The sequence below is a fragment of the Vombatus ursinus genome, unplaced genomic scaffold (assembly GCF_900497805.2).
Source record: "Vombatus ursinus unplaced genomic scaffold, bare-nosed wombat genome assembly UNPS02014935.1, whole genome shotgun sequence".
In the NCBI taxonomy this organism is placed as follows: domain Eukaryota; kingdom Metazoa; phylum Chordata; class Mammalia; order Diprotodontia; family Vombatidae; genus Vombatus; species Vombatus ursinus.
Genome location: NW_020954713.1, coordinates 4,742,661 through 4,766,874, shown reverse-complemented (window position 1 = coordinate 4,766,874; position 24,214 = coordinate 4,742,661). Strand labels below are relative to the sequence as shown.

General features: G+C 37.3%; 1 protein-coding gene across 1 annotated transcript in view; it reads left to right on the top strand.

Moving 5' to 3' along the window:
* The window catches only part of EP400 (E1A binding protein p400), a 141,611-nt gene that overhangs the window by 22,391 nt on the left and 95,006 nt on the right, over window positions 1–24,214 (top strand). Inside the window, exons 4-7 of the mRNA XM_027844122.1 lie at window positions 14,331–14,421; window positions 14,800–14,907; window positions 15,749–16,146; window positions 19,687–19,983. Coding sequence (XP_027699923.1) covers window positions 14,331–14,421; window positions 14,800–14,907; window positions 15,749–16,146; window positions 19,687–19,983 — 894 coding nt within the window. The remainder of the gene's footprint in view (window positions 1–14,330; window positions 14,422–14,799; window positions 14,908–15,748; window positions 16,147–19,686; window positions 19,984–24,214) is intronic.

Genomic DNA, 24,214 nt, shown 5'->3' with positions numbered 1-24,214 from the left:
CTCCCCCATTCCTAAACAGAAAGGATGAGTCAATGTGTCTTCTCCATAGGACCAATCAGAAGCAGAATTTCCTAGAACTTACGTAGTATCACCCTGTTATGTCATTTAAATGTGACTGTGTACAATAACTGTGTACAAATATAAAATGATTTATAGTTTTGGAAAATAGTCATTTTAAGCTTCAATTTTCATGGAGGATATGACTTTAGAATTGTACGTGTAGGATAATTTTCATTTTTGGAAATTGATCCTACTTTGTGTTTAGTGGGTGAATTATTGAAGACTTTCCCCAAGGAAAAGGATTCTTAAAAGCTTATGATCTTTTATTTGTATTTCCTAGGCCCAGAACAAGTTGATAGGGATGAACTGTACTGTAACGCATTGTATATTGTGCTTGTGTCCCGTGCTGTGAATCTGTGTTGGTGGAGCTTGTTTTGTTTTATGAGTTAGCTGATGTAATTGTAATCTCTGCCATCTCTTACTCTGCAAAGAAATCAGCCCTTTGGTACCCAAATGCTAGTCTCTTTGCTTACGCTCATTGATGTTAATGGATGTATCTGGTGTGGCTTTGTCATTATATGTTTTCTTTAACACTCTGACAATGGGACCATTTCATATCTTTCAAAAGATAAATATATAATTGTTTTAAGGTTTTTATCAGAATTGGTATAAAAATAATTAAATTCAGTTTTTCTTTGCTTATTTGCCAATGAAACAGACTTTGTCTGTAAACTGATTTCTTCTTTTTGTGCATTTTTCCTTTATCTTTATCACTTCCTGTTGAACTTGGCTCATTGGCCTTCTAGTCTGCCTCTTCTGGTAATAGAGTTGGCACCTTACAAGTTGCCTGTACATGAATGGATTTTTTTTTTTAATGAAAGACTGTCTGCCATTCTTTTTTATGCTTTTTTTTTTAAGGCAGTTGGGGTTAAGTGACTTGCCCAGGGTCACACAGCTAGTAAGTGTCAAGTGTTTGGTCTGAGGTCAGATTTGAACTCAGGTCCTCCTGATTTTAGGGCCTGTGTTCTATCCACTGCGCCACCTAGCTGCCGCATTATATATATATATATTTTTAAAACAAGAAGTTAACAAAAGTATATTTCACTTGATAAGTTGGATTTACTGCAAAGATTGCATTAGGAAAACTTTGGCTTTTATAAACTGTCACTCTAGTACCTAGCATTTTTTTTCCCTACCAAATTTGAGTGAAATATCAGTGATAAAATGCCAAAGCACTTTTGAGCAGTCTTAAAAATTATTTTCCCTTTTTTCTCAAAATATCTTCTCTCAGGTAAAGGTTGTGACAGGAAAGGATGGGCAGACTGGGACTCCTGTTGCTATTGCAACCCAGCTTCCTCCAAATGTTTCTGCTGCTTTTGCGTCCCCGCAGCAGCCATTTCAGGTACTTTTCGATGGTTCTAAAATGTAGTCTCATCCCGGATTTTAGATTCATCCAGATTTGATTATTTTAACCTTCAATAAAGTATTTGCTATTCAATATTTTTTCCCAGTGCCCATTCCTTCTTAAAAAAAAATCATAATACAACAATGAACCTTTCTCAAAACTATAAACTTTGAAACTGAAATTGCATGATTAAGTGACAGCACAGTTCTTAGTTATTTTTTCTTATTCATCTGTAAAGCAGTGATAGCTTTCAGCATGCTTGTCATGTAAAACTTATTTTATGTCTGGTTATACATTGCTGAGGATTCTTTGTGTGTGGCATTTTAAATGTTGGGGTCTTTCCTGTGTCTTTGAAACTTATCTGCAATTTACAGAAAAGGCGGTATAGTGCAAGACAGAATGAGAATTTTAAATTTAAAGTCTAGAAAAATTTCATAACAGTAAATGTCTGGATTGGATGCATGCTCAGCTTTAGTAGCATTAGTTTTAATATTATCTAATCCTCTTCATAGGATCTTAGAATGTTAGTGTCGGAAGGGCCCTGGGAGGTCCGTTATTCTGGCCCTGACATTGTCCAGATAAGGAGGCCCAGAGAGGTGAGGTGATTGTTAAGGTCACACAGCAAGTTAGTAGCAGAACTTGAAAGAGAACCTGGGTTTCCTAACTGCAAAGCCAGAGCTTTTTTCATTCTAACATCCTCTTTCTTCCACTGGAAGGAAAAAAATAGCCATCTATCGACTTTGTGTGTTGATTCTTTAAAAAGTGTCCCGTGCTTTGATTGTAGAGGTTGAATCATTGTTAAATGTTTTAGGGGAATCACCACCTAAAACACCTTGAAGACATAAAATTAAATCTCCTTTTATAAAGAACAATAATTTCCCTTAACTTGTCTGTTTAGATTCAGAGATTTGTCCATTTCAAATTGAGGTACGCTTCATTTTAATACTGTAATAGAGTTAAAAAGACAGTTTTTCTGTTTTATTTTGTTGACATTTTAACTGATCAGACTGTGTTTTACTTTGAAATAAGTGAGGACACATCCTTATATCCTTCCCACCCCTCCCCCCAAGCCCCAGATTGGTTTTGGAATTTGTGTGCAGAATAAAGTGGCTTCTATTTGGTTAATAAGTAGTTTTAAGTAAGACATTATATGTTGGGGGCTATGATAAATGTTAACTTTAAAATTTTGCTTTGTTGATATCTGTTGCACTCTTCCTTCTGGATCTCCTTTTTCGGCCCCTCATCCAGGTCCTACTACCTCTGCATGGGCACACAAAACCCAGGGCTCTGTCCTAGGCTCTCTTCTCTTATATCTTTATTATCGCCCTCTTGGTGGGCTCCGCAACTCCCATAAATTCAACTGTCTGCTACGTGGGTGGCTCCTAAATGTACATTTTCTGCCCTCATCTCTCTCCTGAGATTCTAGTTCCTGGTCCCTGCCTGCCTGCTGGACATCTCCACTTGGCTGTCTCATGGGTATCTCAACCTTAACATGTCCAAAACAGGGCTTGTGAGCTGCCTGCCTAAACCCCCTCCTCCCAGCTTCCCAGTTTCTTTTGAGAGCACCACTATTCTTCCCATCTCCTAGGCATCCTCCTTGATTTTCAGACTCATCCCCTCGCCTTATCCAATCCTTTGCCAAGTGTTGTCAGTGACGCTTCTTTAGCCTTTCTTGAATCCGTCCCCTTTTTTTCTACTCAGACCAGGCCCACATCACTTCTCACCGGTACTATTGCCAGAGCCTCATGATTGAACTTCCTGACCCCAGTCTCCTTCTCCTCCAGGCCATGTTCTACCTAGCTGCCACATTGGTCACTCTGAAGTAGTTGTGTGACCATGCCACCCTCTGATCAGAAGCTTCAGGGGCTTCCTGTTGCCTTAGGTGTTTGGCATCGACAGCCCTTCATTATTTGGAAAGCCTGTCTGTCCAGATGGGCCCCGTGTTCTTTTTGAGGATGGAAGGCTCTTACCAAGCGCCTTCTTTTTGACTTTCTGTCTCAGGCCTCTGTGTCTCTTCACAGATTGTTCACTCACTTCTGGAATACTCTTCTTCCTTACCTCTGCCTCTTGGATCCCTGTGGATGGCACTCTCTTCAAGTGCAGCTTTCTTCAAGATAATTTTATAGATCCCTCCAGTTTGGGGGTTCTCCCTTCCCCCTCCTCCCGTCATAGGATTGGAGACTTACAGCTGAAACAGACAGCAGAGGCCATTTAGTCCAACTCCCTTATTTTATAGATGAGGAAACAGAAGCACAGACAGGTTGTGACTTTTGTCAGGGACACACAGCTATTAGGCAGCTATTAAGGCAGAATGTGAACTGAAGTCTTCCTGATTCTCAAGTCTGTTATCCATTTTTTGAGGGGCATAGATCCTGGGCAGCTAGATGACTCAGTGTTTAGAGCACTGGGCCTGGAGTCAGGAAGACCTGAGTTCAAATGTGGCCTCAGACACTTATCTAGTTGTGTGATCATGGGCAAGTCACTAATTCTTGTTTGCCTTAGTTTTCTCATCTGTCAGATGAGTTGGAGAAGGAAATAGCAAACCACTCTAGTATCTTTGCCAAGAAAACCTCAAATAGGGTCATAAAGAGTAGTACAGGACTGAGCAACAATAACAATAGATTGTGTGTTTACTAACCTGTGAACATGCATTCTCCTTAGTAGAATGTAGGTGACTCGAGGGCAGAGACTACCTCTTTTTAGGTGGCTATCCCTAAATCTCTGGCACAGTGCATTGTATGTAGTAGGCATCAGGGAATGTTTGTTGGTTGACTGAGTATACTTTAATCTCTTAAGTGAACTGAAAGAAACAACCAGAAAAAATTTTTAATGTAAAAATAAGAAATCACAAGTTGAAAACAAATCATAGAGAAGCAAATCAGCCTTTATACTTGTGATTAATTTTTTTTTTTTAATTTTAACAGGAAGGAAAAAAAAATACTAACTTGATATGTACCACTAATAATAGCAGAAACAAAAATCACGGGGGCCTGTTAAGAATGACAGCTGAAGCACAGGCAGCCGTTGTATATATACTTTTTGAAAAACGTCCTGTGATATTAGCAATACAGAACCAGCTCTGTACAGAAGCAAAATATGGGCTCTCTGTGGGAATCCTACTTATTTTGGAATGCAAGACCTTAGCAACTAAAAATAGCTTCTCTTGTCTGTTTTGGTAAGTTAGGGACAGATGGATTAATGAATCTAGACTTGAGAGAGTATCAGGAAAATCTCATTCTTGTGAATATTTGAAGGGGGATGATTAATGCAGTATTGATATAGCATACCATTAGAAATGCTATATTATGGAGTAGCACCGGTAGGGAACAACTTGAATATTTTAGAACTAGAGCCCATTGAGGAAGAAGAAGTAGCAGTAAGTTACAGGCCTACCTGAGTCAAAACACCAGGATTTTCTTTGTTGCAGATTGAGGAAAACTGAAGCAAAGGACGGTAGGTCAGAAAAAGAGTCATAATAAAAATGTGTCCTCTTTTTCATTTTATAATAGCAAAAATAGTCTTTTGTTCAGATGTTTTCAGTTGTGTCCAACTCTTCGTGACCCCATTTGGGGTTTTCTTGGCAAAGATACTGGACTGGTTTACCATTTCCTTCTCTAGTTCATTTGACAGATGAGGAAACTGAGGCAAGCAAGATGAAGTGACTTGCCCAGAGTCACACAGCTAGGAAGTGTCTGTGGCCAGATGAAGGTGAGTCTTCCTGATTCCAAGCCCAGTACTTGATCCTGTATGTCACCTAGCTACCCCCAAAATATTCTCTTACATTATTTTAATTGTTTTCAATTAAAAGATTTTTATAATAATATCATAGATTTAGATCTGAAAGGGACCTTAGAGATCTTTTACTTATGAAATGCTAGAAAAAAATTCATAATTTATATCATGACATACATAGTAATATTAGGTACAAAGTACTACTTTTATTATAACATATAAACATACCCAAACAGGGAAGCTTCTTCTCTGCAATCCTTATTTACCAAGGGTCAAAAAAACCCATCTAACAGTTAAGGACAAAACATGGAAAATGGACACCTGTTCGAAGTATTGTTTGATAAAATTTTATAGCCTCTAAAATATAGACGTAATTGATAATGATCTAATTTGCTAGAAGTACTTTTAATGCAGATGTGGAGAATCAAGGACCACTGACTCATGGAAAATTCTGATTAAAGTTTATATACAATTAAAATTAACTTAAATCTGTAATAGGATACAAGCTTTAAATAAGGAAAACCTTCCTAACTAGAGCTATCCTGTAATTGAAAGGATTGCTGCAGGAGGTAGTGGTTTCCCCTTCGGTGCTGTTTGTTGTTCAGTTGTTTCAGTGATGTCTGACTCTTCATGACTCCATTTGGGGTTTTTTTAGCAGAGATACTGGAGTGATTTGCTATTTCCTTCTCCAACTCCATTTACAGATGAAGAAACTGAGGCAACCAGGGTTAAGTGACTTGTCCAGAGTTAGACAAGTTAGTAAGTATCTGAGGCAGGATTTGAACTCAGGTTTTCTTGATTTTTAGGCCTGGCACTCTATCCATTGTGTCATCTAGCTGCCTCAGTAGAGGTCTTCAAACAAATGCTGGCTAGCCAATATAACTGTTGGTTATGTTGTGGAAAGGATTCTTGTTAAGGTTGGGATTAACCTAGATCAGAGGTTCTTAACCTGGGAATAAGAATATGACATATTATGAGATAAGAGGAAAAACAAAAGTGAGACCATGGCAGAATCCTCCTACTTCATCCTTTTTACCAGCAAACTCCTTAGGGGGCAGTAATTCTCCACCTACCTCAATAACAGCTGAGTGATCTATTAATTAAGTTGCTTAGGTCAAGAACATCTTTTCATAAGGATCTTTAGGAATAAGGACCTTTTAGAATAACTTCCTTTCAACTCCATATAGTGGTATTGATCATAAGATCATAAAGAGCTGGAAGGGTCTTTAGAGGACATGTAGTCTAACCTTTCATTACAAAGATGAAGAAATTGAAACTCAACGAGATTGTGACTTGACCTGCTTAGCACATAGTGAACATTTAATAAATGTGGTTGGTTGGTTGATTGACCAATGTCATGTAGCTAGTGTCAATGGCTATACAAAAGAGGTTAAGAACTCCTGCCTTACACCTTCTCCTAGATAAACATGGTCATTTCCTTCAGCCAGTTCTCACATGGCATATTTTCAGTATCCTTCACAGCCCTCCCTTGGATACTTTCCAGATAAACTGTAGTGTCCAGAACTGAACACAGAACTCCAAATGTAGTCTGATCAGTACACATTATTACTTTCTTATTCCTGGAAGTTATGTTTCCACTAATCATTCAGTCAACTGATTTGTCTGTTACTCAGAGTAATTTCCTTTTAGTTAAGTCAAATAAATCAGCAGGCATGTATCAAGCAACTATTGTGTGCTAAGTACTGGGGATGCAAAGGAAGGCAAAAGGCAAGGAGTTCACAGTCTGCTGAGACAAAATGCAAACAACTATGTACAGACAAGATATAGTCAGGAGAAAGTAGAGATGATCTCAGAGGGAAGGTATTAAGATTAAGGAGGATTGGGAAAGGCCTCTTTCAGAAGGTAGGATTTTAACTGGGACTTGAAGAAGATGATGAAGAAATGAAAAGGAAGAACATTCCAGGCATGGGGGACAGCCAGTGAAATTGCTTAGAATTGTGAGACTCCAAAAAATTTAATATGCCCTAAATTAGTTTGTATTGCAGTGTACATAGGGAGAAGTGAGGTATAAGAAGACTGGAACAGTGGGTCAGGGTAGAGGGAAGGCAGGTTATGAAGGGCTTTGAACACCAGAGGATTTTATATTTGGTCCTCGAAGTGATAGGGAGCCACTGCAGTTTATTGTGTGTGTTGGGGATGAGAGGTGGGGAGTGACAGAGTCAGACCTGAACTTTAGGAAGATCACTTTGACAGCTGAGTGGAGGAGGGACTGGAGTGGGGAGAGACATGTGGTAGGCAGACCCCCGGCAGGCTGTTGTAATAGTTGGAGAGTGAGATGATGAAGGCTTGCATCAGGGTGATGGCAGTGTCGGAGGAGAGAAGTGGGCACGTTCAGGAGATGTTACAAAGATGGATATTGACAGGCCTTGGAAACATGGGGTATGGAGAGTAAGAGATAGTGCAGAATTGAGGATGACACTTAGGTTGTGATCTGTGAAGGTCATGAGAGGAAAGAAATTGAGTTCAGTTTTGGATGAGTTGACTTTGAGATGTTCAATAGGTAGTTGGAGATAGGACCCTGGAAGAGAAATTAGGGCTGGTTAAGTTAATTTGAGAGTCATCAGTGTAGAGGTATGATAATTGAATCCATGGGAGGTGATGACATCACCAAGTCACTAATGAAAATGATTAAACTTTAAACACCACAAGTCCCTAAGATATTCTGCTAGAGACCTTTCCAGGGGATATCGGACCATTGTGACTTCTTTTGAGCTTGACCATTCATGCAATTCTGCATCCATTTAACTGTACTCTTTTCTAATCCATGTTTTCCACGAGTGGAGGATGAGATACTTTGTCAAATGCTTTGCTAAAATCTAAGTAAACTATGTCTACAGCATTTCCTGATCTACCAGCTTAATAACCTTATTATAAAAGGAAATAAAGGTAATCAGACATGAGTCATTTTTAATAAAACCCTTTGTGATCATCGCTTCCTTTTTTTTAGATTTTTACTCTTCCCTTACTATCTCTTTAATAATTAGTTTCCTGAATTTTGCTAGGAATTGACGTTAAACTCATTTGACTGCAGCTGACAGACTTACTCCTTTTTTTGAAAATTGAAACATTTGCTCTTCTCCAGAGTAATATGTTGATTTCTCTTTTTCTCCTTAGGCTGTGAAATAGCACTGACTAAGCACTGACTGCTAAGTCAGCAGTCTCATCCTCTAGTACTTGAGAATGTAGAACATTTGGGCTAATTACTTGATTTTCTCAGGAACAACTAGATGCTTTCTTACTCTCTCCTTATTTATCTTGAGTATCAATCAACTCCCCATTAGCCATTTTTGTTCTGTTATTTATAGGTGTTTGTCTTCCTTGTCAGGAAAGCAGGCAAAATAAGAATTAAGCAACTTTACCTTATCTGTTGTCAGTTATCTTCCTACATACCCTGATCAGTGGTGCTATCCCTTCTTTGATCCTTTTCTTAGCCCATGGTAGCTAAAAATATCTTTTTGGGGTTGTCCTTAGCTTTCCTTACCAGCTCTATTCTTTTTATAAGTACATGGTTTTATATTAATATATAAACCATTCATGAATGGTTTTATATTCATCTTCTTTTACTTGTCCTTGCTTCCACATTCTGTGTGAGTCTCTTAAAAATCTAAATTGGGCAGTGAATTTTCCGTGTAGCCAAATCTGTTTTGGCTCCCATTTTTTGCTACCTTGGACAGCTCCCACTTTTCCTTTGGGTCTTCAGAATTTCATTCCTGTAAATTTTTCTTTCTTTCTTTCTTTCTTTCTTTCTTTCTTTCTTTCTTTCTTTCTTTCTTTCTTTCTTTCTTTCTTTCTTTCCTGCAGTGGGGGTTAAGTGACTTGCCCAGGGTCACACAGCTAGCTAGTCACTGCCTGAGGCTAGATTTGACCTCAGGTCATCCTGACTCCAGGGTCAGTGTTCTATCCACTGTGTCATCTAACTGCCCCCAATTCCTGTAAGTTTCTTATCTATCATGTGCAGTTTTCCCTTGTAAAATTTTAGTTCATGGGTTCCCCTTCCGCTTTCCTTTATACTCTTTGAAATTTCTCTCAGAATCTAGGGCATATCTTAAGACTGTGGTCTCTGTGGTCTTCTCCTTTTCTCTCCCAAAACTTTGAGACGGTGGTGTCAAACTCAAATAAAAATAGTAGCTACTAAATTGTATATAAGGATTCCTGTAGGTTGCATACTGACTTTTTGTTGTTGTTTGGCAGCCATCTAGCTGCCAAAGTATTTGTTGTTGTTCAGTCGTGTCTTATTCTTTGTGACCCCATTTAGGGTTTTTTTTTTGGGAAAGATACTGGAGTGGTTTGCCGTTTCCTTCTCTGGCTCATTTAAAAGTTGAAAAAACTGAGGCAAACAGGTTTAAGTTACCTGTCCAGGGTCACACAGCTAGTAGGAGTCAGATTTGAACTCATGAAGATGAGTTTTCCTGACTTTCCTGACTCCTGGCCTTCCAGGCCAGGCACTCTATCTTCTGCGCCAACTAACTGCCCACAATATTATTATCTATGTTCTATTATATTTTTATTTATTTTGTTAAATATTTCCTACTTACATTTTAAACTTGAGAGGTTTTGCTGGCTGCAATGCCAGCAGCAAGTTTGACTTCTCTGCTCTAAGAGATAGTAGTTATTTCTACTCAAGGCCTCCACAATTTTCACTCTTACAACCAGTTCCTTTTTCAGTGAGAACCAGATACAGAATAGACTTTCTCCATGTTCATTCCTATTAAGTCAAGAAAGTGTTATTTCTTAAGCAGAGAGCTGCAGCAGATATCCGAATAATTGAAGTTGTCCATAATTGCTTTATCTTTTTTTGTGCCAGACTTGTAATCAAGAAATCTTCTTGGATGTAGCAGCAATTAATCTGGACTTTATAGGATGGGTAGTGAGTCAGCAAATATTTGTTAAGCATTTACTATGCATCACAGACTGTGCTAAGATCTGGGGATAGAAAGAAAAGCAATCAATCTCTACCTTCAAGGAACTCACATTCTATAGGGAGAAACAGCATGTAAGTAAATAAGTATATGTAAGGTATACAGAGAAGAGGGAACGCAATTAGGGTTAGCTGCATTAGCAGCTGTGTAGGTTTTCAGAAGGTAGAGATGGAGTCATTAGGGTGCTTCAAGGGAGGAGGACAGTATGAGCAGTGACAATAGTATCTAGGTTGAGAGTTGGAAAGGACCTTAAAGACCATTTCAATCAACCCCTTATTTTACAGATGAGGAACTGAGGCCCAGTGAAGAGTAAGTGACTTGCTTGCCTCATGAATTCAGGAAATGATATATAATCCAGTTTGACTTGAATATTGGGTGATGGTAGAGACTGTGTTTATAGTCTGAACCAGCCTAACTGACAAGTCAGCTGTCCTAGAGGTAGGATTCAAGTATATTTTGACAGACAGGTTGAATCTGATATGATAAAATTTAATGAGGATGAATATAAAATCTTAACTTTTGGGGGCAAAACGTCGACTTGATATAAATTGGCAGACAGATATTGTCTGAAAAGTTTGTGGGGCTATTACTCAGTATGATTCAATTCATTCAATAAACATTTATTGTATGCTTGACATATGCAAAACGTTGTGTTAGATATGGAGAACAGTAAGGATACAAAGAAAGACACAGTGAAATAGCCCTCACTCTGCAAGGAGCTTCCATTCTAATAGAGGAGACCAAAGGGTGCAAATAATTCTATACAAAATAAATATGAAGTAAATACAGCATTATGTGGGCTGTATGGAGGGAAGGTGGTACTGATAATGACTGGGATCGGGAACGTCTTTGGGGAAGAGGCAGCACTGAGATTAGCCTTGAGAAAAGCTAGAAATTCCTTGAGACTGAGATGAAGAGGGGCTGTATTCCAGGAAGCAGGTTGTGCAAAGGTTTAGAGGCAGGAGATGGAATGTTGTGTGTGGTAGATAAGCGGTAATGTGAAATTATTCAACAATTTGATATGGAAGCCAAAAAACCTAATGCCACAGTAAGAGAGACATGGCCCAGGAAGAAGGAGTTGATAATGTCTATGTACTCTAGCCTGGTCAGGCCATGTCATATTTTAGAAATGATATTGATAAGCTGGAAAATGTCCATAGAGGAATGACCAGGGTAGTGAGGGACGTCAAGATCACTAGAGATATTTGGCCTAGAAAAGAGAGACTTAGGGAAGGAGCACCTTTAAGCATTTGAAGGATTTCCATGTGGAAGAGGTTTAGACTTGTTTTCCCTGGCACCAGAGGGCAGTAGGAGCAATGGGTTAGATTAGAAAGAGAGACTAAGCTAAGCTTGATATAAGGAAAAATGTTCAATATTTAGAGCCATTCCAGGTTAGAATGAATTTCCTTGGAAGGTAATAGGTTCCCCCTAACTAGAGGTCTTCATGGAAAGACAAGATGAGCACCTATCAGATCTATTGTAGAGGGAATTCTTGAACGTTTAGTGATGGTTTGGTTGGATGGCCAGAGGTATCTTCTGATATTGAGATTCTGTGATTCCTTTGCTTGTTATTGGAAGGTTGACCCACTCAGTAATCGAGTTTTTTTGGCCATGGTACTTCATCTGTACTGTTTTGTTTTTGTCTCTGTATCACTGTTGTCTAGCGTTATGTCTGGCATGTAGTAGACACTTAATAAATGCTTGATGATTAATACATTAATCTCATTTTACAGATGAGCAAACTGAGGCTTTGCCTTAAGGTTACATAGTGATGGAATTGAACCAGAAGATTTGGGTCTTCTGACTCCTGGTCCTCTCATGAATGTGTCATTTTCATTGACTCTTGCCTAGTTGTGGAGTTTAGCCATCCACACACATGATAATCTAATTTTTAATATTGGACAAAAGCAAACCATTGTTTTTAAGCTGGTTTTCTTGGTCTTGATGGTATGAAAGCCAGTAATTCATACATGTTTCCCTTCTAAGTATCTGAGGTAAGACTGGAGAGTTGTGCCATAGCTAATTAAAAGGCAACTGCAATATGTTTATAGTGTAGTGGGAAAGTGATTGGAGATTTGTATTATTTGTGCGACACTGGGCCAGCTGTTTATCTTTTCATTGCCCCAGGAAACTCTGTAAGACTAATTGCTGATCAGGGAGGATCTAGATTGGCAGAGGAGGTTCCTCCCCTGCAGCTCCTTTTACCCGTGAAATAACAGGTCTGACAAAAAAAAGGAAAAGAAAGGAAGAAAGGAAAAAAAGAAATAGAGAAAAGACAAGAAAGATGATTGGCCTTGGAGTAAGGAAACCTTATTTTGAAAGTCCTTGCTCTCTCTTATTTAAATTACTCTTAATCTCTTAGCTTCAGTTTTTTCAACTGTAAAATGGGGGTGATGTGCTTTAGAGGTTTTACAGAGTTCTGAAGAAAGTACTTCTTAGAAGTACTAATCTATATATACCACTATAGAAGTGCTATATAAGTTTGAGTTATGATTGTCGTCATATTATACTATATGATAATTACAGTAATTATTAGGAACATTTAATTATCCCTTGCCTACTTCTAATGAGGTGCAAATTACTCATCTGCCATTCCTAAGTCCCTGTCTTTAGGCTAGTGATATATGAAGTGAAATTTTGTTTCTTCCCAGGTCATCGTAAGGAGACATCTTATGTAGATTAAGATGTACATTGTAGATGTAGATTAAGCAAATCTACTTAATTTGCTTTCCTGTGTAAAGCACTTCAGAGTTTGTCATAAGGAACATTTATTTTACTATATGGATCTAACTAGTTTTTAGTTTTACAAATTGCATAAATGAAAAATTTGTGGACTATTTATGGCTCAAGTCTTTCAAGGTTGAAATATCATGTCTTGATGATGAGAAGCAGCATAGAAGCATTTAATTGTTTACATTATTCTACGTATAAATTTAGAAAATTTGCCAATTCAGTTGAACAGACATTTCTTACATCTCCATGAGCAAAACAAACAAAAAATTTTACCTTTTACTGGGGGAGAAATTAATCCCATACAAATCATAAATTAAGGAAATTTGAGAGGGTAGAGAATGCTATTTGTTAGAATTGGGAAAGTTATGGTTCAAAAACAAATCAAAAAACAAAGCAGTACATTGGTGGCTTATATTTATTTTTAATACTGGGTGTCCCAAAAGTTTTAGTGCAAATTCAAGCTTTAATAGCTATCAAAGCTTAAAACTGCATTGACAGTTTTGGGACACTGTATATCTGTATGTTATCACATAGAAATTATTTAGGATAGCTAATACTAGGTGGCTAGGTGATGCCATAGTGGATGGACTCTGGACCTGGAGTCAGGAAGACTCATCTTGAATTAAAATCTGTCCTCATATGCTTACTACCTGTGTTACCCTGTTGGCCTCAGTTTCCTCATCTGTCAAATGAGCTGAAGAAGAAAATGGCAAACCACTCCAGCTTCTTTGCCAAGAAAACCCCAATAGGGTCACAAAGAGTCGGATATGACTGAAACGACTGAACAAGAAAATACTTATTAATACCATACAGTGATTGGAATGGAGTCATTCTTTGATATTTAAGCTTATATAGTATTTGAGGACCATTATTCTAAACATCAGTTCTGATTGCACAGAATAATGGATGTGCAACATGTAGGAGATAATCAGATTGGATTTCAATAATCAGGGACATTACCCAGAACTTGCTTTTTAAAAAAATCAAATTGCTATTTTTCACCTACTTTTGTTTCTTTGTTTTTCTGCTAGTTGCTTTTTTTTCGATGTTGATGGTATTTAAAAAACATCTAGTTTCTTGAGGGATACCAGTTAGATGAATTATGGTGTTTAGAGGTTTAACTGTGATTTCCTTTTAGAAAAGTGTCTTAACTTTTCCATTGCTTGTTCAGCCGGCTATATGAAAATATCCTGTTGCTTTGAGATTTTCACGTAGGTTGAGCTCTGCCCTTATAACCAAGACTCTCTCCCAGAATTAACCCTTTAGTTAGCAAGGAGTTAATTTGTTTCACAAAGGTATGAAATTAACTTTAAAAACAATAATGTGAGGAATAATATCCTTTCTAGAGGTAAGTTGGAACTTTGAAAAACTTTCATTTTATTTCTTAATAACATACTTAAGTCTTGTTCAAATAACATTCCATGTATGTTAAAGAAGGAAGGCAAATGTTTAAATGTAGTTTTTATGACATTCTTGCAATGCACATAAACTTTCAAAACCTCATATATTAATTTTTCCAGCAGCAAATAAACACAGGGAGCCTAGTGGCAGGGGCAGCAAGTACCATAGACACGGAGTCCCTTAAGCGACCGCAGACATTCACGCCAGCAGGTATGTCCATAGCACAGGTTAGATTCTGTCCCAGGGTTGATTTTGTTTTTTAAGCTGTAATTAAAGTTTTCTTACGTAGTTGATTCATGATTATTACTGAATAGTGTTTGTGAAGGGAGATGTTCTTTGGTTCACTTGCAAATTTAATTTCTCCTTTGTCAGCTTGTAGTTAAATTGTATTCTGTTTTTAAGCTAGATGTCACATATATGGAAGCATATATCCAGAAGATAGGCTTTCTAAACAAATCAGTAGGCTTCATTTTTGTTTTGTACGTAATTCTGTTAGCTACTTACTCATCCTAATATGATTGAAGGGCAAAAATACATTTTTGCTAATGACTTTTTTTTAAACTGCACCTTTTTGGAAAATTGTTACAGAGCAGTCTAAAAGACCTCGGCTTGAAGTGGGTCACCATGGGGTAGTTTTCCAGCATCCAGGGGTGACGACAGGAGTGCCTCTGCAGCAGCTAATGCCTACTGCACAAGGTAAAACTTTAGCTTTAGGATATATGTATATATATATACCTGGCTTTATAAAAATAAAAACTATTTCTAGCAAAGGATAGTGTTTCTGAAATTAGTTTTTATAATTGGAACATTTCATATAACTCCAAATTAATATAACAATAACAATTCCTGGGAAAATTCTTGTTAACCTTAATGGAAGCCATCCATTTATTTAAATGTCAGTGATCTTTTTTTTAATTTTTGTATTATAAGATTTTACTCCCTGTTTTGTATGGTTGCTTACATATAAACCGAAGGACAAAATCTTGCCCTAACTCTCCTGACCTTTAACAAGAATGAATCAAACAAGTTAGCAAAGGACAAACAAGCAAAGAAAATGCTTGTATTCTGTGTATCCTTTTAACCCTGCCTGAAAGTCCACCACCATTGGATCTGTTTTTCTTTCTCTTGAAAAAAACATAATTGTAGTTAGTATGCATACTGTTTTGGTTATTTTATTTTATTTCATTTTATTCATTGTTGGTGATCTCTTTTGTAATTTTCATCCTTGTAATTAGTTACTTTTTCCTCCTAATTGATGATTTTGCAGTGATATTCCTTTGTTATGTACATCTTCTCTGAAACTAAATACAAGTTCAAACTTTTTCCTTTTGTATATACTTGTGGCAGTTATACTATATTAGTCATTTTCTTGCCATTTAGTTACTGTAATGAACTTGGATGTATTAAATTTGTTCTAAAGTGTCAGTGTCTTCTGGTAATGTAATTTGGAGTTCAGAAGCTATTTTCTGCTTGTCAAATGGGCAGAATACTTTAGGGCTTCAAAGTTGGTGGTGTTTAGTTTTTTCTGGTTTTGCAGGCGGAATGCCTCCCACTCCTCAAGCTGTACAGCTCACTGGACAGAAACAAAACCAACAGCACTATGATCCATCCAAAGGTCCTCCTGTGCAGAATGCTGCAAGTCTACATACTCCTCCACCTCAGCTTCCTGGGCGGCTGCAGCCTGCCAATGCTCCGGGCACATCCCTGCCATCAACCCTGCAGATCTCACAGCAACCCCAGCAGCAGATGATGGAGACCCAGCCCCAGCCCCAGCCCCCAATTCTGGTGAAGACCCAGCCACCCAACCTACCCCTTCCTGCTGCTCCAGCCAGCCAGCCCCCAGCACCCCTTCCACAGCCTCTCACGCCAGCACTCCATGTCCAGATGCAAGGAAAGACGCAGATGCAGGTGTCTCCCCTTCCATCACAGCCCCAGGTATTCCAAAGATATAACCCTGTATTCTTTAAAAGGCTTTGTTAATTTGGAAAAAACTTTTTGTGGAACTGGATAAGAGTGCTACGTGAATTAGGTGTATTACATATTGCAGAAACTTTCCCCCTTTTATCTTTGTTCCTTGAGCACAGTTGCTTAATTAGATAGTTGTAGGATTTTTACCTCGTCAGATATTTTGCCACAGTTTAAGGGCATCATTTTCTCCCATATTATGTACTTTGTAAATTTGGATAAGGCATTACTTAAAGGTCTGAATTCATGTCCTAATATAATATTGTCACTAATTTAATTACTCTTGCTATTTTAAAATTAACTTTTAAGAAATGAATTGAGTTCTTATGAATAGTATTTAGCAGTTCATGAGACTAAAGAGCAGTGACTTTATAAAGAACTAGCATCTGCTGTTTACAGAAAGATTGTAGAGCAGGGGTTTCTAACCTGGAATCTGTGAACTTATTTTAAAAAATATTTTGATAACTGTATTTCAATATAATTGGTTTCCTTTGTAATCCTGTGTATTTTGTTTATGCATTTGTAAACATGATTCTCAGATGGGATCCATGGGATTTACCAGACTGCTCAAAGGGGTAAGGGCATAAACAGGGTGAAGAAACTCTGCCACTCCCCACCCTTACCCCTACCCCCAGCCTCCCCTTCTGCAGGCAGAGAAAATAACTATGAGGAATTACAAGGCTCACCTCCTTCTCTCAGTCTTACAGCTGGGTTGACTTCAACATACAGTAAATATGATTCTTTTTTTTTTCCTTCAAAAAATTCAGTTATTTGGGATGAGGGTAGGGGGGAAGGTAGCCTTTGAATTTATATCCTTGATCATTTCTAATCTAAAATTTATGTAAAGAAACTTGGCCTTTCATGTAGATACTTTTCTGTTTTTATAGTAAACTCTTTTTTAAAATAAGAGGTGGGTTTAACTTTCATATTATAATATGTTTTCTTCTGGGGTCATCTATAAGTTTCTGGGCCTAAAATGTTTTTCTTTAGATTTTTGTGGAAATGAATAGTTTTATTTTTGAACAATTTTTCATGTTAAGCTTTTTTACTGGTTTAGTGTGCCAAGGTAAGTTTCACAGGCTCATAAGAGTTGGAAAGGGCCATGGAAATTCAACCCTCTAACTTTATACATGAAACTTAGGCCCAAAGTGACTTCCTGCAGGTTTCCCAGTAGTAAGTGGCGGAGTCAGGATTCAAGTTAGGAGCTTCAACTCTAAATGTAGTGTTATTCCCACTGCGTCATTTTGCCTCACAATTTATCTTATTTAAACTTTTTTTTTAAATTGTTTAATGTCTAGCACAGTATTTTTCACAGTGTAGGTGACTAATAGATGTTTGATTTGTTGAATTGTATTGCTTAGTGAAGACACTAAAATAATTTTTCATTTTGAGAATCCTGAGTATAATGGAATTCTGCCTGGTGGGTTTTTTTTAAGCTTGTCCAGTATTTCAAGACTTTTGTTTCTAGTGGAATTTCATGATGCAACTTAAAATTACATATCAAGAATTCCTACTCATTGTCAATAAACCTAGAACCTGTAAACCCAAGTTCAGTGGTGGAAAGCTTTAAACAGGTGCATATACTGGAAAACATAAATAGATTTTTCATTTTGAAACTCACTTTAATGTTCCATTTACACTAGCTTTAAAAGCATAAAAATGAATGAAAATGAAGACATTTGAGTATTTAGATTTAAATGGAGCATTCAGTAATAAAGGTGCTATGTGTTTGTATTTGGGAAGTTAAAAACCTAAGTTCAGAGTAGCTTACGATTAACCACAAAAAAGATTTTTAAGTCCCAGTTGGGCTTTTCCTCTCTTTTGAGATGAGCAGATCAGAAGCAGACAGATTCCACTGCTCTAATGATGGAGTAGAGGCCTGTCAGGAGCCACTGCTTGGTTTCTGAGGGCCAGCCTAGCTCAGTACAGAGAGGCACACCGGGAGGGGAAGAATTATTTTGTCATGGCAACTCAGGACATTAAAAAAAAGACTAAGTTGCCTGCTTTTGTAGTGGGGATGGATAGTGTTAAGAATCACAGCTTTTTGGACCAGCTACATAAACGTTAACATAACTTTTGGTACTTTAAGTATGAGATCCTTTTTCAAAGACCAACAAGTCAGCATACTCTGGGAGGAACTGAATTATATTAACATCTTTTTCTATTGGTGAATCATAAATGCATAAGGAAATGTCAGGTACATGGAAATATGGTCCACAAGTTCTCAGAATGACAAATAAATAGCTTGGTAGATTGGTTTCCTGTTGTGCCCAGAAGATAATTGTTCATTAATTTTGTTCATTTGTTTTTTGGTCATGTCTGACTCTTTGTGACCTCGTTTAGGGTTTTCTTGGCAAGGATACTGGAAAGGTTTGCCTTTCCCTTCTCCAGCTCATTTTATAGATGAGGAAACTGAGGCACACAGGTCACACTGCTAATAAATGTCTAATGCCAGACTTGCAGACTCCAGGCCATTGTGCCACCTAGCTGCCTCCAGAAAATAAGAAGCAGCATCATTTCTTGGTACACTTGGTCATCTCCCATTGCAGTTGTCATGATGACCATGAGCAAGAAAATTGTCTTAAAAAGAATTACTAATGCATCAACATCTATTGCACAAGAAGAGGAGATAGAGAAATTCTACCAAATGGTGCCAAATTATTGGATTTTTGTTAAGTTCTCCCATATTGATCAGTTGGATTTTTTTTTTTGGCTAGGCAATGGGGTTAGGTGACTTGCCCAAGGTCACGCAGCTAGTAAGTGTTATGTGTCTGAGGCCGGATTTGAACTCAGGTCCTCCTGAATCCAGGGCCGGTGCTCAATCCACTGCGCCACCTAGCTGCCCCCCAGTTGGATATTTTCAAAGAGAGCTGTTTTAGTTTTAGGTGGTATGAGCATGTAGACATTCTGAAAACAAAGTTAAGCATTGGTAGTAGTTATTTGTATCAGTTATAGACATCGACAACATGGTAATTTGTTTTCTTGACTGTGCATGTTAGAAGGACTTTTCTTTTCAATGGGGGGATTAGGAGGAGAAAAAGTAAATGCTTATTAATTAAAAAATAGTATATAAAAATTACTTTTGTAAGTTAAAGTATGTTGGTCATTTGAGAATTTCTTAATCTAAAGGCTTTTTGCTAATGAAGTTAACAAGTATGTATTTCATACAATTTTATCTTAATTTTGATTGACAGAATCCAGAAACCATTCTCTTTTAGTTCTTTAACATGAACATGTTGGGTTATTTTTATGAAGGAGAGGAAATCTGGCTTCTCATAGGACTGACTCTTAGTAGTTGATAGAGGAAAACCTCTCATGGTAGGAATACTCTTTACTGTATTTAGATCCCTCCTGATCAAGTTCATAGTTTAAAACCATTCACTTCTAGGAGACTCTGAATGATTAGAAGTAAATAAACTAGAAAGAAGTGGTAGCAAGGCTTTTGTAGTTCTCCTGCAGCTTACTATTATTTGCAGTTAAATATATTTAAAAGTTATTTTCTCTTGACAGACCGTGGCATTAACAAGACCGCCTGCAGATTCTGGCCAGCCTTGTCAGCGTTCTGTATCCACCTCCTCATCTACCTCATCTGTCACACCAGCAAGTCTCTCAGGCCCAGTGCCCTCACCTGCACGATCATCGCCAGTAAATAGGCCCTCCCCAGCAACCAACAAGTCATTGTCTCCCATTACATCTCGGTCCCCAGGTGCCACAGTACCTGTCACCCCAAAACCTCAGAGCCCAGCTCAGAATACTACACAGTCCCAGGATAGTGCCCAAGAGAAACTGGCTGAACAAGTAACTCTGGTAAGGAAAAAAATGTAAAATATTAAAGTGCTTGGGTTATAATTGAAGAAGAAATTCAGTTTTTAAAAGGAAAGTTTAATTTTTTGGTTTTAAAATGAGGTATCTTAAAAAAATTTTAAATGTTTAGAATGAAATATTCTAGATTCCAGACAGTAGAGTACTTTGGTTTTTTATCTAGTTAGTAGAAGTGAAGAGAATTTATTGTGTAAATAATTACCCTTTCACAGTGCCAGAGTCATAATGGTTGGTTACAAAATACTTGTTGACTTGAATGATATTATAGACAGAGTACTTTACCTCACTCATATAGTCAGGAAAACTTAAAACAGTACATAAATATCAGTTATTATATTGCTGTGATAAAATAAAACTACCTGAAATACAAACTTATTTTTGAAACTGAACTCTAAGTCCTTAAAAAAGACTTGGGCAAAACTGCATTGCATTTTAAAATCTCATGTGACACTTCCAAGGACAGTAACCTTCAGCATTGGCATAAATAAATGCAAGCTCTTCTTTCAATTAGGAAATAACATTTATTAAGAGTCCACTGTGTAATGAGCACTAGTTCCTATTGGGAAAAACAAAGAGCTGAGTTAAATTTCAGACATAGGAAAAACATATTTACAGAGCATACTTGCTTCTTGTTCTATGTTCCAGTTGTCCACATGGGGTAAATTAGACCAGATGGTGAGTTGTTACTGAGCGTTGAAGTTTATAACATTTTCCTTTTAGTACTTGATGGGCATTTTTACCTTGTGTTCTAGTTATCTGTGTGCACATCTTATAAATACCTTTTTTTTAAAAAAAAAATTAATTTATTTTTAGTTTCCAATAATCACTTCCATAAGCTTTCAAATTTAAAAATTTTTTCCCTTCCCTCCCTACGTTCCTTCCTAAGATGGCATGCAATCTGATATAGGCTATACATATACATTCCTATTAAACATATTTTCATATTAGTCATGTTATAAAGAAGAATTAGAACCAGTAGGAGTAACCACAGGAAAGACGAAACAAAACAAAACAAAGAAAAAAAAAGAGCAAATAGTATGCTTTGATCTGCATTCAAACTCCATAGTACTTTCTTTGGGTATGGATAGCATTTTCTATCATGAGACTTTTGGAGATGTCTTAGATCCTTGCATTGCTGAGAAGAGCTAAGTCTGTCAAAGTTAGTCATCACACACCGTGGCTGTTATTGTGTACAACATTCTCCTGGTTCTGCTCACTTCGCTGAGCAACAGTCCATCCAAGTCTTTCCAAGTTTTTCTGAAGCCCACCTGCTCATCATTTCTTATAGCACAATAGTATTCCATTACATTCATATACCACAACTTGTTCAGCCATTCTCCAACTGATGGGCATCCCCTCAATTTCCAATTCTTAGCCACCACAGAAAGAGCTGCTATAAATATTTTTGTACATGTGAGTCCTTTTCCCATTTGTATGATCTCTTTGGGATACAGTTCTAGAAGTGCTATTGCTGTGTCAAAGGGTATGCACATTTTTTCTTTTGTTGCAGTTGGGGTTAAGTGACTTGCCCAGGGTCACACAGCTAGTTAAGTGTCAAGTGTTTGGTCTGAGGCCGGATTTGAACTCAGGTCCTCCTGACTTCAGGGCCGGTGCTCTATCCACTGCACCACCTAGCTGCCCTGGGTATGCACATTTTTATAGCCTTTTGGGCATAGTTCCAAATTGCTTTCCAAAATGGTTGGATTAGTTCACAACTCCACCAGCAGTGCATTAGTGTTCCAATTTTCCCACATCTCCAGCATTTATCATTTTCCTGTTCTGTCATGTTAGTCAATCTGATAGGTGTGCAGTGGTACCTCAGAGTTGTTTTGATTTTCATTTCTCTAATCAATAGTGATTTAGAGCGGTTTTTTATATGACCGTAGATGGATTTAATTTCTCCATCTGAAAACTTCCTGTTCATATCCTTTGACCATTTTTCAATTGGGGAATGACTTGTATTCTTATAAATTTGACTTAGTTCTCTATATATTTTAGAAATGAGGCCTTTATCAGAGACACTGGTTGTAAAAATTCTTTCCCAGTTTTTTGCTTCCCTCCTAATCTTGATTGCATTTGCTTTGTTTGTGCAGAAACTTTTCAATTTAATGTAATCAAAATTATCCATTTTACATTTCACAATGTTCTCTGTCTCTTGTTTGGTCATAAATTCTTCTATTCTCTATAAATCTGATAGGTAAACTATTCCTTGCTCTCCTGGTTTGCTTACAGTATTAGCCTTTATATCTAAATCATGAACCCATTTTGACTTTATTTTGGTATATGGTGTAAGATTTTGGTCTATGCCTAGTTTTTGCCATACTCTTTTCTAGTTTTCCCAGCAGTTTTTGTCAGATAGTGAGTTCTTATCTCAGAAACTGGTGTCTTTGGGTTTATCAAACAGTAGATTACTATAGTGATTGACTATTGTGCCTTGCATACCTAACCTATTCCACTGATCCACCACTCTATATCTTAGCCAGTACCAAGTAGTTTTGATGATTGCTGCTTTATAATACAATTTAAGATCTGGTTTGGCTAGGCCACCTTCCCTAGCATTTCTTTTCATTAGTTCCCTTGATATTCTGGACCTTTTGTTCTTCCAAATGAATCTTGTTATTATTTTTTCTAGCTCTATAAAATAATTTTTTGGTAGTTTGATTGGTATGGCACTGAATAAGTAAATTATCATTTTTGGTAGAATTGTCATTTTTATTGCGTTAGCTCGACCTACCCACGAGCAATTGATGTTTTTCCAGTTATTTAGATCTGACTTTATTTGTGTGAAAAGTGTTCTGTAGTTGTGTTTATATAGTGCCTGGGTTTGTTTTGGCAGGTAGGCTCATAAATGTTTTATAATGTTTACAGTAACTTTAAATGGAATTTCTCTTTCTATCTCTTATAAATACCTTTTTCAAAAGGAATAAAATCGATAAACTGATGTGGAGGGGAGAAAGGAAGTAGAGATTATTTAGATGAAGAATCAGTAGAAGTGTAAATAAAAATGATATTGTCATAGAGGTATACTCTAAACCACCTAGTTAGAAGGAAGAATTCAATGAGGAGTTTGAGAAATAGATAAAAAACGTCACACTGCATCATAATATTGTATGATGGAGAGCTTCAACTCTTCAGATACTGCTGGGGCTTTTTCTCTGGCCGAGGTGGTCCAGGTGATAAATTTGTGCCTTACTTTCATGATAATTTCATCCTTCCAAAGGTAGAGGAAACAAGAACAGCTGTTCTAGACCCAATTCTCAGCAGTAAGGAAAAACTGAAGTAGAAATAATAGGTAGATTACAGTATTGTTTCAGTTTTCTTATCCAGGGTGAATAATCTTTAGACTGGGAATTATAAAAGAAAAATTGTTTAGCAGGAAATGGGAATCTTAGGTAATGGAGAAGACGACTAGGTGGTATTTAGATGCTATCAAAGAATTCGTGTCACCAGGCCTGGACAAACATAACTACTATATTGACAGAACTTGCTTATTTGATTTCCAAGCTGCTGTTGATGATCTTTGAAATGTTGAGAAATTGCCATAGAACCTAACAGAGCAGATACCCCAAATTTCAAAAAAAGAACACAGATTCTGCAAAGTATAGACCAGTGAACTTCTATTCAAATTCTAGAGCATATTATTAAGGGGATGGATTAGAATACTTCAAAAAGGATAGTGGTGATTATTCAAAGCCAGTTTCGCTTCATCTAGAACAGGTCATTTCAGTTTAACTTCATTTCCTTTTTTGAAAGAGTAATGAGATTGGTAAAGAGTGGAAATTCTATAGACATTGAGTACTTCTATTTTACCAAAGCATTTGACAAGGTCCTTCCTTTTATGCTTGTGGATAAGAGAGGGAGAATAATAAAAATTGGTGACTTTGTAACAAGTTGAATGCCTGAATCCTACCAGTGGTCATTAATGGGTTTGTGTTAACTTGGAAGGGTGTGTTTGGTTTAGTACCCATGGTATCCGTTGTTTGCCCAGTGCTTTTGGCATTTTTATCAGTGACTTGGATGAAGCCTATGATAGCATGCTTGTCAGATATGCAGTTGATAAGTAATTTCGAAAGGTAGTTAACACATTGGATTCCAGAGCCTGGCAGCTTAGCTAGATGAACTGAATTGAACAAAATGAAATTAAATAGGGATAAGTTCTAAACTTAGGTTAAAAAAATGAACTGCACAAATACAGATTAGGGGACATGTGGCGTAG